Source organism: Lagenorhynchus albirostris, chromosome 13 (genome assembly GCF_949774975.1).
Source record: "Lagenorhynchus albirostris chromosome 13, mLagAlb1.1, whole genome shotgun sequence".
NCBI classification, from domain to species: Eukaryota; Metazoa; Chordata; class Mammalia; order Artiodactyla; family Delphinidae; genus Lagenorhynchus; species Lagenorhynchus albirostris.
The window spans coordinates 42,708,997-42,723,824 of NC_083107.1; the positions used below are offsets into that span (position 1 = coordinate 42,708,997).

General features: G+C 31.7%; 1 protein-coding gene across 4 annotated transcripts in view; it reads left to right on the top strand.

Moving 5' to 3' along the window:
• The window catches only part of PPP4R3B (protein phosphatase 4 regulatory subunit 3B), a 61,176-nt gene that overhangs the window by 24,900 nt on the left and 21,448 nt on the right, over positions 1-14,828 (top strand). For all 4 annotated transcript variants that reach the window (XM_060170120.1, XM_060170121.1, XM_060170123.1 and 1 more), the window contains 6 exons: positions 1,157-1,234; positions 2,325-2,441; positions 3,932-4,048; positions 10,172-10,303; positions 11,382-11,484; positions 13,609-13,650. In XM_060170120.1, the coding sequence (XP_060026103.1) occupies positions 1,157-1,234; positions 2,325-2,441; positions 3,932-4,048; positions 10,172-10,303; positions 11,382-11,484; positions 13,609-13,650 (589 nt within the window). The remainder of the gene's footprint in view (positions 1-1,156; positions 1,235-2,324; positions 2,442-3,931; positions 4,049-10,171; positions 10,304-11,381; positions 11,485-13,608; positions 13,651-14,828) is intronic.

Genomic DNA, 14,828 nt, shown 5'->3' on the forward strand with positions numbered 1-14,828 from the left:
CTTATTCAACAAAACCTAAAATACTGAGATGAAAAAGTGATTTGAGGGATAAGTAAAAGATTATTTATGTAGTTGAACTCTCTCAGAAGGTAGATAGATGATTCAGGCCTCCATACATAAGATCCAAAAGGAGTCAACTAAATAACAAAACGAACACTATTCTGAGTCAAAAAAGGTGTTATCTGTTAGTGATGTGTCTTTGAATAGCTCCAAAGGATGTTTAGCGGGAGAGCATGTTATATTTTCCATGACCATAACTAGTGCTTTTCATTCATTTTTTCATATGTGCTCTACCTTATTTCAGAAAGGCTTTAAGGGATTGATACCACTTCATGGATGATTCACAGTAAGAGAAAGGGCAGGTATATTAGCTATATCCTTTATATGTCATGCTTTGATTTTATTATCAACCATGCAGTTATCACTATTACAAATATTTTTAGGTTATGCTATTTTAATTACTTAAAAGTATTCAAATTATATTTCATAAAAGTGAATTTTGAAGATTATTGAAACTTAAAAGCATAACTTTCTTTCAGCACACTTTGATGGAAATCTCTAAAGTAAATTTCAATATTCATGTCAGTTTTTCCTTTGTAATTTAATTGTCCATATTTATTATAGAAAATTGGAAAATACAGATGAGCAAAAAAGAAAATCACTCATAATCCATCACCAAAAGATAATCACAGTTAACCTTTATAATCTTATCACTGCCAGAATTCAGTGTTCTTTATTGCCGTGTTTGTAACTCTCATTTTTCTAATCCACTGTGGACTAATGAGATCTTCAGACTTGTTTGAATTACGTTTAAATTAAGCGTAAATAAATAGACCCTGAAAGGGAGCTAGAGAGGCTCTCGGTTAAGGTAAATAGAGTTTTCATGCATGACCTCTTGAACATCTATTTTTTGTTTTTCAAAGAGTTCTTTATAGTTGAGGTTTCTGATTAAACAAGGTATTAATATGTCTAACTAATACTGAATGGTGTAGTCAAGTTTTGAAAATTATGATATGAATATACCTGGAATTTTAGGTTTTGTAATGGAATTGCTCTTAGGTTTTCAGCTATTTTTATTATAGTTTGTGAAATCATATAAATGAGTATAACTTTATACTTTTATTAAATTCATAGTAATTATTTTTTCTCATTGTAGGAAGATGAAAAGTTTTTGTCTGAAGTTTTTGCACAATTAACAGATGAGGCCACGGATGATGATAAACGACGTGAATTGGTAAGTTATTTATTACTGAAATTCACACCCTTAAAGAGCACTTACTCTTTTGGCATACACAGCTTTTAATATTGAAATTGTTAATTTAAGAGAAAAATTTTTGTAATTAGTATGAAAGATATAAACAGATGACCCTTGATCAATGTGGGTTTGAACTGCAGGTTCCACTTAGACACACATTTTTTTCAATAGTAAATACTACAGAACTACATGGTCCAAGGTTGCATGCGGAACCACAGATATGGAGGGCCTACTATAGAGTTACACACAGGTTTTTGACTTAGTGGAGGGTGGGCACTCCAACCCCTGTATTGTTCAAGGGTCACCTGTGTTTAAATTATACTATGAAATGATTATTTGCAAAGTTTCTAAAACTTACTGTTTTGTATATCATAGAAGTTTTTAGAGATATTTTGACGTGGTTTTATTCCTCCCAGTGAGGGAATATGTGCCTTATAAATTACAAAATCAAGACGTGGTTTATGTTAGGACAGAAGTACAAACTCACACATTTTTATGGTTGTAGATACATTATTGAGATGCTTTTTTTGTTTTGTTAAACAAGAGGTAGGGAGAATCCTTCTTGAATAAACGAATGATGAATTGGTTCTTGGAAGTGTTTTTCTTCTTTAGAATGTGTTGGTAATCACTTTTTTGAGATATAAACCATGCTCTGGGGAAAGAGAATGGTGATTGCTGTGTACCAGCAGTTTGCCAGTTTTTCAAACCTTATAATCAGATACTAAAGAAGTAATGAAAGATTGCTGACTTAAAATCAGCCACGTCATCTTTGGTATAGTTATTTCTCAGTTTTCTCATTTATAAAATTAGCCCTTTATTCTAGGAAATCTCTGATGTTCCTTACAATTCTTAAAAATTGAATTGTGCTTTATGAGTGTTCCCTGAAAACCCAGCCACCATTTATTATAGCATGGTTTCTATGTTCTTTAGCTTTTGAGGAGCCAGGATACCCTAAAAACTCTAGGTCCCTGAGAAGGTTAATTCCACACTGTGGTAGATCACATTACAGTTTGCCTCAGAGTTACTTTTAATGTGTGTCAACTTCTCACTATTCTTTCTAACATTACAGGTTAATTTTTTCAAGGAATTTTGTGCATTTTCTCAGACATTACAACCTCAAAACAGGGATGCATTTTTCAAAACTTTGGCAAAGTTGGGGATTCTTCCTGCTCTTGAAATTGTAATGGTAATTATATAGCTTCTTTTCATGTTTTTGAAATTGTGAATTTGTAATAGATTTATATTGTGGATGGGAAATAATTTTTTATAGTAATGCATATTGAATTTTGTAATTTTAGATTATGATTCATTTGGTAGTGAGTCATAAAACCTCTTCAGATTTTTATTAACTTAAATTTGTAATATTAACATATGATTCATATAATATGGCTTCAAGTAAATAAAAATCCCACATGGTTTTACGAGACTGTTATCTCTTCTATAACAAAATTAAGTATGTTTCATAGAAACTAATAAAATACTTTTCCTTTTTAGACCAGTGAATGGGAGAAGGGCAGACTGGACCAAGGGGGCTCGTGCTACAATATGGGGTTAAGGGAGTGATTCTCTCTCCTATTTTTGTTTATATGAGCTTTATCCACTGGCATTTATTGTATGAAAAATTAAAACTGAGAAAATTTTAAGTACTTATTAATTCATTTTAAAATGATAATAACCCATTATATGTTAAGATAACTAATATAACTTTCATGAAAAAATAACTTTTCCAAAACAAAAAAATTTTAGTGAGACAAGTGGCATTGTTTCACATTTTTTGCCAATCCCTTTGATGCCTGGCGTAATAAAAGATAGCTAGGTTCTCATAGCAGCGTCTGCATTTAATCTGTTAACGATATTACATCTTGTAGCCTCTGGAAAACCCCACTATACTTGTGATAGACTGGGAGTGGAAAAGGCCAGTAATGCCTTAATATTTATTTTCATAATAAATAATATTATGAAAATAGTTTTAATCTCATGCAATTTTGAAAAGGGTGTTATAACCCCACTTTTCAGTGTGTGAGACCCCTCTCCAGGGTTCCCTGGGCCACACTTTGAGAACTGCTAAGTTAGGGAATGTTTTCAGAATCACCTGGAGATTTTTATCTTTGAATCATGTATCCTTCATGTACTGATAGGGAAAAAGCATTCAAAATCACTACCTTAGAAAACTAAGTTACGGAAAAGAGTGAAAATACCCAGATTGTTTTCAAAATCATCCTCTATTAGGAGAGTCATAAAAGGGAGAATCAGTTACTAAGGCCTAACTGGCAAACAGGACCAAAGACAGCTTCTGGAAAGTTTTAAAGCCTTAACTAGGAGACCTCATTCATATTTTTGCATATATTTAAATCAAGAATCCTCCCTCCCACCCCCCAAATTTTTTTGCAGCATTTGTAAAGCAGTGCTTTATAATCCTGTGCTGATTCTTATATTTAAATTCTCTGAATATTTATTTTTGTGGTGGTAAAGACAAAAACTGGCAGAAACTAATCATTGAGCTGCCTAAAGTTTTTAATATTTGTAAAAGAAAAGGATGGGAGAGATTATATGTTTTGATTCCAGTACCATGTCTAAATCCAAAAATTTGTTTGGCATAGATTTGGGAGAAAAAGGGGGAACGCAGGCATAACTTTTGTTCACAGTCTCTAAGTAACCTGATTTTCCTTTTATCAGGGCATGGATGATTTGCAAGTCAGATCAGCTGCTACAGATATATTTTCTTATCTAGTAGAGTTTAGTCCTTCCATGGTCCGAGAATTTGTAATGCAGGAAGCCCAGCAGAGTGATGACGTAAGTGATAATGCTCTGGTTCTATATGAATTACCTGTAAAATAGTGTTTGCAAACTGTTGAGAGAAAAGTCATAACCATAATTTTAACTGTTTATGAAGAATAATAATAGATTTCTGATCAGTTGTGACTTTGACAAGGCCAGAATATGTGGCAGTTGATTTGTTTATTGTAAAAACAAAAAAAATGCGTTCAAACTATTACTGAGATAAAGAGATTTAACGAATCAAATTCTTAATTCTTGGTTTTAAAAAAAGTTTCAAGTACTAATGAAATGTAATTCTGAACCCTTAGGTCAGGCACTTATCTAGTATAACTAAGAAGTGCTTTTACTGGTTCATTGTGTCTTTTTTTTAGTGGGGATGAATATTTAATAATGAAACCAATGTTGTGTTTTCCCACTACAAAAATATTTAAACTTTCCCCTTAATCTCTATTTAAAGACAAAATGAACATATAGCTGTAATTGAAGTACCCTTTCTTATATTAAATATATGTTAGTGTTAAGTAGAAAATAACTGAAATACAACTATGTCCCTTCTTAAAGAAGGTTTAGATTCCCAATGTTATTTGATTCTTTTATGGTTTTGTTACTATTGAATTAAACTATAGTTGTTTTATATGTTTTGTTTTTTATTAATGTCCACTTAGATTTTTACATTCTATCTGTTAGATATTTCCAGGTTTGTTTTTTTTTTAAAGCAATTTTATTTTAGAATTGGTTTGGGCTAACGCTATTATTTAGGCAGTAGAAAAGAAATAGAAGAAATATTTTGTGTTAAGTATATTTTAAAGTTTAAAAAACCCAAATGATGCTAAATCTGACTTTAAAGAAATAAATACCTAGCTTATTAATCAGTTTATAATCTCACTGTTGACATTCTTATCTTAGTGCCATCCTTTACAAAAGATAACTTTGAAATTAACACTTCTATTGCTTCATCCTTAGTGATGTGTGGGATTAAGAGCATTCAACATAAAATCTCTCAGACTATGAGAATAATAATTTACTATCTTAGAATTCTTAACTTTTACAGCTTTTATTTCTGTTTTCATTAGAAAGATTTTCTTGTTTACATTTAGTTGATGCATGAGACATGGGGAAGCAGTTACTGATCGTTAACAACGAAAAGTCCCTATTTAATTTCCCTTTTTCTTGTAGTCACAGTCTTCAAGGTCTTTCATTTCCCTGAATTTTCTGAGGTCTAACAATTTTCTAATTAAAAATTTTTGTTGCCTCAAAATAATTGTTAGCCCACAAATGAAGATAAATTACTTTTTTCTTAATTTCCAAAATTAAGGATTCTACATGCTGAATTCTACTATACTGAGTTGGTAGTAATGTTTAAAGGAAAGAAGAAATAACTTACCTGTGTATTCAGCGGGCAGTTGATATTTTGATGCTGTCTTAAAATAAATGCACAGCATTCAAACTTTTCTTTCTGGTACTGTGGGAGCAGATTTGGCTTTAGGAACATGGATTACAGTATTAAAATATGTGTTGAGACACAAGGAAATAGCAATATTAACTTTTTTTTTAACTATAGTCATTATTTCTATCCAAGCTGGAAGGATAGATTTAACAATAATTGCTGTGCGACAGATTTCAAACATTTTTATGCTAATGACCTTTGAAACATTCAGTAAAACTTCTTTTAGAATCTGACGGGATAAGTAATACAGCTACTGCTGAACTGCTTATTTTGGCAGGTATTTTCAGTGTATTTCTCACTTAGGAATAAATTCATATGTTAATTTCTATAGATATGATATTAGCCTTAGGGTTATTTTATTTTTTACTGAATTATTTCTAGAATTGAATACATGGAATTTGCTTCAAATTAATTCTGGAAAGCAAAATTTACCATAAAAAGAAATTTAAAATAAATACATAAGCTAATCTCTATGGGTTGACTGTTCAGTATTTTGTATTGAACATATCACACTTTATTTCTTAAAATTGTGTCAATTTTTAACTTTTTATTTTGAAGTAATTTTAAATTTACAGAAAAATTACAGTAATAGTACAAAGAACTCCCATATACACTTTACTCAGATTTCCCAATTGTTAATACTTTATTTCTTATTTGCTTTATCATTGTCTTTCTTTGCTTGTATTTGTATATACATATTTGCATACATAAATATATAATTAATTTTTTCTGAATAATTGAAGAAAAAGGTATGGAAATGATGTCACAGTGCTCCTTTACCCCTATTTGCTTCTGTGTCTATCTACTAAAACTCTACATTACCACTGTACAATTATCAAGTCAGGAAAGTCAGGAAATTAAATAACATTTTTACAATACTGTTATCTAACTACAGTCCTAATTCAGATTTTATCCGTTGTCTCCGTAATCCCCTTGTTACCCAAGACAAAAATGAAGACTTTCTGTTGTAGTATGTGAAAATTTGGATTTGTCTGATGTTTCCTCATGATTCAATTCAGGTTATTTCTTTGTGTCAGGAATAGTACAGAAGTAACATTTCTTTCAACATCATACCAAGAAATTCCCCCAACTTTAAAAAATGAGCTTACGTTTTCTTTGTCCAAGCTGTTTTGCCATTTCACAGACTAAAGAAGTTAGATTAAGTTCTTCTGTAGAATTTGAAGAACAGTTGTTGCTTTCTCTGAACACATCAGAATGGATTGAAAGAAGTATTGGTTCTGTAATACTTGTAACCTTCATTCAAGTAGCTGCAAGAGCAAATTTCATATGCATGAGCTTTTTTTATGATTCTTACATTTAGATAGTTTTTTAAAAACTGGTAGTGTTTCCACAACATACATCAGTTATTTTTATCCTGTTACCTCAGAATATTCTTCCTGCTCTTGCCATTCTTTCTTTCTCCTCTTATTTACTATATACATGGAATCTAAGTTACACAGATTCTGATGTTTTCTTGATCTTACCAGAAAGTGTCAGTACAAATTTTTCATGTTACTTTGTCATGATTGCCACTTGGCTAACAGTGAGTGTGTAATGCCATAGGTTATAAAATATATCTCAACATCAAGAAGTTAAAATTTTAAGAAATCTGTCTTAGAAGCAATGAAATAAAGTATGTTCTTTATGTTTCCCAATCAGAAAATAGAGATGTCACCTGATAATTGGGATAATCTCTAAATTCCATGTGTAGATACCCAAAACTTTCCCTCCGTTACTAATTATATATTTTCAGTATTTTTGGCAATATTGAAAAATTCTTACACCCACTTAAATGTACTTTAAAAACAAAAGTATGTGTTTCTAAGAATAGCATGAGGCTGGAGTGTGATGAAACCAACAGGAGTATCATTTCTCTAAAACTTGATTTAGAAACAACTAAAACTTTGAACTATCTCCCAGAAACTGTGGTTAAACTCACTTAAATGTTGCTATTTAGATGAAGGATGGCAAACTTTTCTTAAAGGACCAAAAGGTAAATAAGACTTGGTAGGCCCTCTGGTCTCTGTCATAACTCTGCCACTTTAGTATGAACTGTCTGTAGACAGTTTGAAAATGAATAGGTGTGGCTGTGTTCCAGTAAATGTTTTACTGTAAAACTATTTACAAAGTGAACAACCAGCCAGGTAGTTTTGTAGTTTAATGACCCCTTATGGCTCCTTATGTTTCAGGGACCTTTAAACAAAAAGATAATTTATCTGCCCCAACATCACAATTAAACTACTTTTGTTTGGAAAAAGGGAGAACATACATACAGCAGTCATTCATTCACAGCTATGATGCACTGGTCTGTCAAATATTTGTTGAATATCAGTAGCTTAGACTCATTGTCCTTAGAGGTTCTTGATTAACCATACCAGCTGTCCCTGGTTCTGTTCTCTAAAGAATTTTCCTTGCCCATTTTCTTCCAAAGCTTAGGTTCCTTCCCTTAGGACATTTTCAGCTGTGGCTGCATCTGAGCTAGGCAATGGAAGATGCCTTTCCTCCAGGGCTCTATTTTGTATTGTAGCCTATTTTCTGTCAGTGTGAGTTTTCTGACCCAGTGGTGGTCTTAGAGATCAAACAGTCATAGACTGTTGCAAAAGCTTACTTTACAGTTAAGCTTCCTCTACTGTTTAGTAGGCTTCCAAATTATTTTCTTGTGTATTCTAGACATCTTATCTAAGCATAATTTTTAAACCCGAAGGTTCCCGTTTACCTACTGACCTCTGTGCCCTTGCTTTCTCAAGCTCGGGTACCCTAAAAAGTTCTACAGAATAGTATTCAATGGTGCATATACCTTTGTCTGTCAAGGAAGTTTTACACGTCTTTGAGAAAGGCAGTTTTGATCTCCTCAAAAGGCTATAGTTCTCTGTAGCAGTCTATTTCACTATGAAATATATAAATTGGCTTTTTTCACTTCCACAAGTCACCAGATTATGGGACTCTCAGTCAGCACAGGTCATTTCCCTTTTATCTTTGCGTGTAGACCAGCAGAATTTGGTATTGGTACTTATGAGGCAGGATTTGTAAGAAACTACATTTGAGAGAGAAGAAGCTTTTAAAGTATATATATTGAAATATTATTTTAGTGTATGAGCTATACCTTAAGAAGTCTTTCTTGTAAGAAACTACATTTGAGAGAGAAGCAGCTTTTAAAGTATATATATTGAAATATTATTTTAGTGTATGAGCTATACCTTAAGAAGTCTTTCTTGCAACTGTGTTTTCATTTAGATGTAACTTAAATTCATCATTTATATATATTTTTTTTGGCCTAGTTTTAGATGAATGAACTTATTATGTAAGAGGAGGAATGAACTTATGTAATTGCTTATATATAATTGAGCAAATTATCTGAGCCCCTAATTAACTGGTAGAATCCAAGTTGTACACACTGGTATGAATTTTAAAGTGAGTAAATACCATATCGTTGTTCTGAAGAAAGCTCACTAGCTGATACCTTTTGTAATATCTTAACATTTTATATGTGATATACTTTGCTGAACATACCAGAATAAGAAACAGGAGCGGATTAAGGTGGAATTTGCTCTTTCTCCTCTAACTGAAATAAGGCTTGAGTCTATTAATGTAGCTCTGTGAATTATATTTCATAATTTCTCTTTGAAGAAATTTCATTGTTTCTGATGCCATGATAGAATTATTCATTGGTGTTCAAATTTTGAGACATGGTAGAGGGTAAGATTCTAATTTTAAGCAGTTAAGTTGCTATGACATGGTTTTTGATGGTTCTTCATTGCATTTAATATCACAATTTCACAGGGAAATATTTTAGCATAACACAGTATGTTAAATTTGGGAGGGACTAGAAAAGCAAAATAATTACAGAATGTGCTTTATACTGGAACTTTTCTTTTTATTATTTTACAAAATTCTCCCAATTCAACAAATTTATCTTCATTCCATGCAGTTCTTTTATTTCATCTCCTTCAGTTACTACCTTTCTTCCCCCAATAATAAACCTGTTCTCAAATCCTCTGAGTTGATGTCAAAACTTTTTCCTTTGACCTGAACCATCACTTTTTATCCTATTTTAATGCTTAAGGTGTCTACTTTTAAAATATAGGCAGAAAGCAAATAAATTTTGTATCTGCAAAGCTGCTTTTTAGCTCTTTATATTAAGACCCAAGAACATGTTACTAATGTAATAATAAGTCTATTTGGCTGCTTTAGATCATTATATAACACTGTGTACCCTTTTACCTCTTGTGGAGAGCTGTGTACTGGGTTATTTTTTCTCATATTTTTGTCAGAAAGGATTTTCTTGTTAGAAGCTGACATACTAATCTGTGTTCTGGGGTCACTTGATGTGTGTAATCTTGGGTTTAGTCAACTTCTAAATTCATGCCTGAAGCTAAAACCCAGACTGAAAATATGTTAGAACCTCCAGTGAACAAGAATTTCTGGTAAATGATTTTGTTTTCCATTGCCTATGTTGATGATATTGTAAGCTGTCATGTGCTCTGATTTTTGCATTGTGTTGTTTTGTTTTTGAGTGGGCTTCTTTATGCTCTGGTGTGTTTATAGAACTTTGAAAACATTGGGGAAAAAAGGTTTAAATAAGTTCATCCATTCTTTGTTTTTGTTTTCTGTATGATTCCGATTTTGTTCTTTCAGCTGGTACGTTTGTCTTATATCCAAACCAGGTCTCACAGAAACACATTTTCTTTCAGGATATCCTTCTCATTAATGTAGTAATTGAACAAATGATCTGTGATACTGATCCTGAGCTAGGAGGTGCTGTTCAGTTAATGGGACTTCTTCGTACTCTAATTGATCCAGAGAACATGCTGGCTACAACTAATGTAAGAAATTACTCTGCGATAGAAACGTTTTGGTCTAGTCAGTTTTAAATGATTTTATATACAATAAGTTATGTATAAATATATGTAAAAATCAAAATTTTGTAAATTTGTACAATTTTGAAAAACAAATATTCAAGCATTTGTACACTCAGAATTCAAGTAGCAGTACTGTTCCTCTAGCAGTTGTTTTTGCAGCAAACTACAAGATTGTAATCTGCTAAAATCTTGGTAAAATGTTAGCACTTCTATTTATGATCCTTGGCCTCTGTATGTTAACATCTTAAGAATTAAAACAAAGAAATATGAATATAATTAACACTACTGAACTATAAAAATGGTCAAGATGGTAAATTTTATGTTATATGTTTTTTATCACAATAAAAAAGAAAACAATATGTACCAAATGATCTTAACTGCGTGGTGAAAGGAGTCAGCACAAAAAAGGGCTTAAGGAAGTATTGCGAAATATTAATAGTGGTTATCTCAAAATGCTGGGATATTTCTCCTTTATAGACTTCACTCAAATTTTGAGAAAATGTATATTATTTTTAAATCATTACAAGTTTATAGAACCAGTTATATAAAAAATAATGGCCAAAAACCCAAAAGGAATTACTTTCCAAATTTCCAAGTCATAAAGTCTTAAAATTAAAAAAAAAAATCTAAAATCTGTAACATTTCTAGTGGCTTGATAAATCAACTTGGTGTTTTTTAAAATTTGAATACATTGTGAAATCTGGGGTTTCAAATTTTAAACGGTTAAGTTGCTCTCACATTGATAGATTTTTCATTGCATTTCAGATCACACGCATATTTGAAAAAAAAATTGTTTTAGATAATTTTCCCTGGAAAAACTTTTTATAATGCTATCTGATCTTTTTCTTACATTCATTTTTATTTAACATATAATATGAAATAGATCTGACTATTCAGTTCTGCAGAAATAAGGTTAAGATGAATATAACAAGTTTTTTTCAATTCTTTCACAGTATCTTAAAAGTATCTCTGTGCACTGTTAATCCTTGAAGATGTTTTATTAATTATAAAGATAATAAAGTATTTTTTTTGTATGTTTCAGAAAACTGAAAAAAGTGAATTTCTAAATTTCTTCTACAACCATTGTATGCATGTCCTCACAGCACCACTTTTGACCAATACTTCAGAAGACAAATGTGAAAAGGGTAGGGCCTCTTACTTACCTGCTGATGATTTCTGTTTTAAAAGAGTGAGATAAGTATTATAGCTAACAGACACTTTACTTGGTGCTTTTTATGACAGGGAAATTACTACTGAAAATTTTAAACTGCAATATAAAATCATGATTTCCCTTGTTTCAGAGTGTCTGTGGTAGAGAATGATATAGAATACGTGGCAAAAAGTATTACACCTTGAGGGAGAGAACTGTAAACACTTACCAAAAGAAGGAGATTGTACCCAAAGTTGTTAGAGTTAATGTTAGAGTGAGTAAGTGCAGAGAATATATTGCCTACAAAATCCAAGGTAACCGTCATTTTGGAGACATATTTGGCAATACAGTAAAAACTCTCTAATTGCAAAACATAAGGATCAGGTTATTAGGTTAATCAAAAAAGTTGGTTAAAGCAGAGAATAATTTTTAAAAATAAACTGTTTATAAACATTTACTTTAAATGCTGCTCATTTACTGATAGTTTGTATAGGGTCAAGGCTTTTTTTTTTTTTGTATGTTTTTTTTTTTTTTTTGTATTTCCATATTGCATTACATAAGTTGCACCCGTAATTCATCGGCTACAGTTTCTGGTCTCAGTTTATTATAGTGGAGAGAAAACCTAAACATATTTTTGAAGCAGTCTGAGTGTAGAATTCTACTATGGTTTTAAGTACTTTCCTTTAAGTACTTAAGTATTCATAGTTTCGTATGACTAAGTTGGTATCATTTTTTAAATTGAGGTCTGCTGTATTCAACTTAGCCATAGATATTACAGTTCTGTGACATTTCATCAGTCTGCAGTATTTAAATTGTGTAATCATATTACCAAATATAACTAGTGTAAACAAAGGACTGACTTTGATAAGCATACAACTCAGGTTGATGAAATGAGATATGTGGGGGGGCATATTCTCAGAAAATGTTGGCTAATCTATTAAGTCAATTAAGAGGAAGTCAGTTAAGAGAATGTTTACTAAAGTAATAAAATTGTACACCCTACATAATACTATCAATTCCATTTCTGAGTTTATATCCTAGGGGACATTTATGCATATACATGACAGATACAAGGATGTTGTTGCATTGTGCATTGTAGGAAATGAAGAAAATGTAGTATATTCATATAATGGAATACTGTTTAGCAGTTAAAATAATTGAATTTTGATCTGTCGACTGATTAGTTCTCAAAAATATGAATTGGGTAAAAAAAAACATGTCACAGAACGTTTTGCAGAAAGGTTCCATTTATGTAAATTAAAACAAATGCATTTTTAACTTTCATTTTAAAATAAAACATTCCCAGCATACAGAAATATTTACATGATAGCATCACAGATACATACTTTGTTGGCTCTATCAAAACTAACTTGTCATATTTTTTTCAGTTTTTTTAAAAAGAAAATAAATCACAGATAGTTTCTTATGCATTTTCATTCTACCCCACCCCATCCCTCAAGAAATGCTGAATTTGGAGTTTATCACCCCTATGTTTGTTTATATTATTGTGACATGTATAATGTGGTATTATTTTTCACAGTTTCAAACTTGATATGAATTGACTTAACATTGTACACATTATTGTGCATTTTTTCCCTTTTTACCCAATGCTTTTTTTGAGATCTATCCATATTGATACCTAGAGTTTATTTTTAACTCTTGCGTGGTATTCTTTTGTATGAATATGTTGTAATTTAGCCATCCTGCTTCTAATGTATATTTAAGTTGTTTCTAGCTTTTTCCTGTTACAATGCTCTGATATACATTCTTGTGTTTCCTAACATAAATGTGCTCTAAGATGTGAGCCTACGAATCGAAACTTAATTATAATGTTATACTTACTTTTTTAAAAATTCAAAACATAAGTGACTAATTGTTAAAATCTGTGTTATTTTGTCAGAATACTTATGATACTGTCTTTTAATAATTCTTCATCTGCACCCAGTTCTCTAAAAGATTTCAGATAGAGGTATAATATTTGACTGAAACTACTAATTCTTAATAGTTATTATGCAGGTAAAATGAGGTTATGATCAGAGATATGCTTTGTATGTTGTAAAGTGCTAGGGAAGTGTGAGATATTATTACTGAAGTCGCTGATTTTAATTTTTTTTATTAGATAATATAGTTGGATCTAACAAAAACAGCACGATTTGTCCCGGTAAGTATAGATTCATACTTTATGAACTAATGCAAACTGTAAGTTTTTTCCTATACAGAATATAATGCACTTATACAAAACTAGGAAAGACATATTTTCATCCAAAAAATCCAAAACTAGATTTTTTTTAAATAAAAAAATTCCGGGCTTCCCTGGTGGCACAGTGGTTGAGGGTCTGCCTGCCGATGCAGGGGATGTGGGTTCGTGCCCCGGTCTGGGAGGATCCCGCATGCTGCGGAGCAGCTGGGCCTGTGGGCCATGGCCGCTGGGCCTGCACGTCCGGAGCCTGTGCTCCGCAGTGGGAGAGGCCACGGAGGTGAGAGACCCGCGTATCGAAAAAAAAAAAAAAAAATTCCACTTTCTCCAATATAAAAGATGCAAAACCCAGTTGAAATTTTGTTTTTGTTTTTCTCTGTAAATTTAGAGATTGTTTTCTGACTTTTTTTTTAAGGAGGTGTCTGAAAGTTGAGGATTAGTTCATTCTTATTTTGTAAATCTAGTAAACTAAGGCCAATCAGTTAGGAACTAGTCTTCATCAATAGTCTTATACGTAGGTATCGTTCATGAATCTGAGTATAAACATGGTTGCTTCTACTTGGAACATATGTATCAGGTATTGGCCTGTTAGTATGGAAAATAATGCCGTGTTTACCTGGCCTCCTGTCTTTTCTACCAGGCTCATCAAAGCTCTAGGAAAGCCAGTGTCAAATTAGGAAGCAGTTCAGAGATTGGATTATTAGAGATATGATGAGTAATTTCATGTCCTAATTTGGAAAAGTGAAAACAAGGCATTTAATTAACACTACAGATCACTGTTACAAGATCTTTTGTAAATAAAATTTGGGAATTGAGAAATTTAGAGAATTTATTTTAATGGTGAGGAACTAGTTCAGATACTGGCTGAGGTGATGGCTGTTGTACAAATTGGTCTGAAAGAAGTAGAACTCTTTACTTACATTTAAAGTAGAAAAGGTCTTTGAAATGCCAGAATTGTATTTTGTATACTTGCTAGTCATTCTGTTATTAAAAAGATTGCTGATTTGTTCCTGATAGTATCATGTGATGTTCCACAAAATATTTATTTGTGTAGTCTTCTTGAAAAATAAAATAGTTGGATTTGATGACGTCAGTTATTTTTTCTATTCTCTAAGGCTGTGATTCCATAATTTCTTCACAGC